Source organism: Protomyctophum bolini (assembly GCF_963924005.1).
Source record: "Protomyctophum bolini genome assembly, chromosome: 4".
Taxonomy (NCBI): Eukaryota; Metazoa; Chordata; class Actinopteri; order Myctophiformes; family Myctophidae; genus Protomyctophum; species Protomyctophum bolini.
The window spans coordinates 51,565,614-51,566,498 of NC_137865.1; the positions used below are offsets into that span (position 1 = coordinate 51,565,614).

Sequence of the window (885 nt, forward strand, 5' to 3'; positions counted from 1 at the left end):
GTGTGTCCAGCCAGGTGTTTGTCTCTGTGTCAAACACTCTGATGGTGTTGTAGACCCCCTGGTACCCCCTCCGGCCCCCGAATACAAACATCTTGGTACCAATGATGGTGGCAGAGTGACAGTTTGAAGCAGGAGGTGGAGTTCCTCTGGTGTTAATTAAAGTCCAGACCATTGTGCTGGTGTCCAACTTGTACATGTCATTAGTGCATCCAGTCAGCTTGGTGTCTCCATGGATAAACATGACCTTCTCCAACACACAGGCTGAGTGGTAGCTCCTCTCCTCTGGAACAGTCCCAGAAACCCTGGGTTGGAACCATCTGTGGGAGTCAACATCAAATGCATAAAGCACATTGCAGTAAGGCCACCCTCCCCAGATGTAGACTGTATCTTCAACCAACACAGCTGTGTGGCCGAAGCGCATGGATGGAACCTCAAGGTGACCGTCTCCTCTTCCTGGTTCCACTGGAGGTAACTTCTTCCAGCATAAAGACACTGTGTTGAAGACATGGACATCCATCTGTCCCATGTTGTTGAAGGTCCATCCATCACAGTAGCCTCCAAAGGAATACAGTTTGTTCCTCACTGCTACAGCAGCATGACAGACTCGCTTTGGTCCTCCTGCTTTGGAAACGGTCCAAGACAACATCTGTCTGTCTGTCTGTCTGTCTGTCTGTCTGTCTGTCTGTCTCGCTCTCTTCTCTCTCTCGACGTCTACAGTCATTTTCAACACGGTGCATCATCTTATATCTTCTGGTGTGACATCACACGAGACACAAACTGTTGCCATGCACGCCTTAACGACGCCAATTAGTGCATCTGTTCTTCATCTGCACCCTTTGAACTCTATTGCTATATTTATTACTTAATTGCGGCTACCTTGGGGTC

At 48.8% G+C, this 885-nt stretch overlaps 1 protein-coding gene across 1 annotated transcript in view; it reads right to left on the bottom strand.

Annotated features, from left to right (window-relative positions):
• LOC308314669 (kelch domain-containing protein 3-like) overlaps nt 1-646 on the bottom strand; it is a gene marked incomplete at both ends in the record, with an annotated part of 1,122 nt that extends 476 nt beyond the window's left edge. Inside the window, one exon of the mRNA XM_080762301.1 lies at nt 1-646. This exon is cut by the window's left edge and continues 476 nt beyond it. Coding sequence (XP_080618427.1) covers nt 1-646 — 646 coding nt within the window.
• Between the last annotated feature and the right edge of the window lie 239 nt (nt 647-885).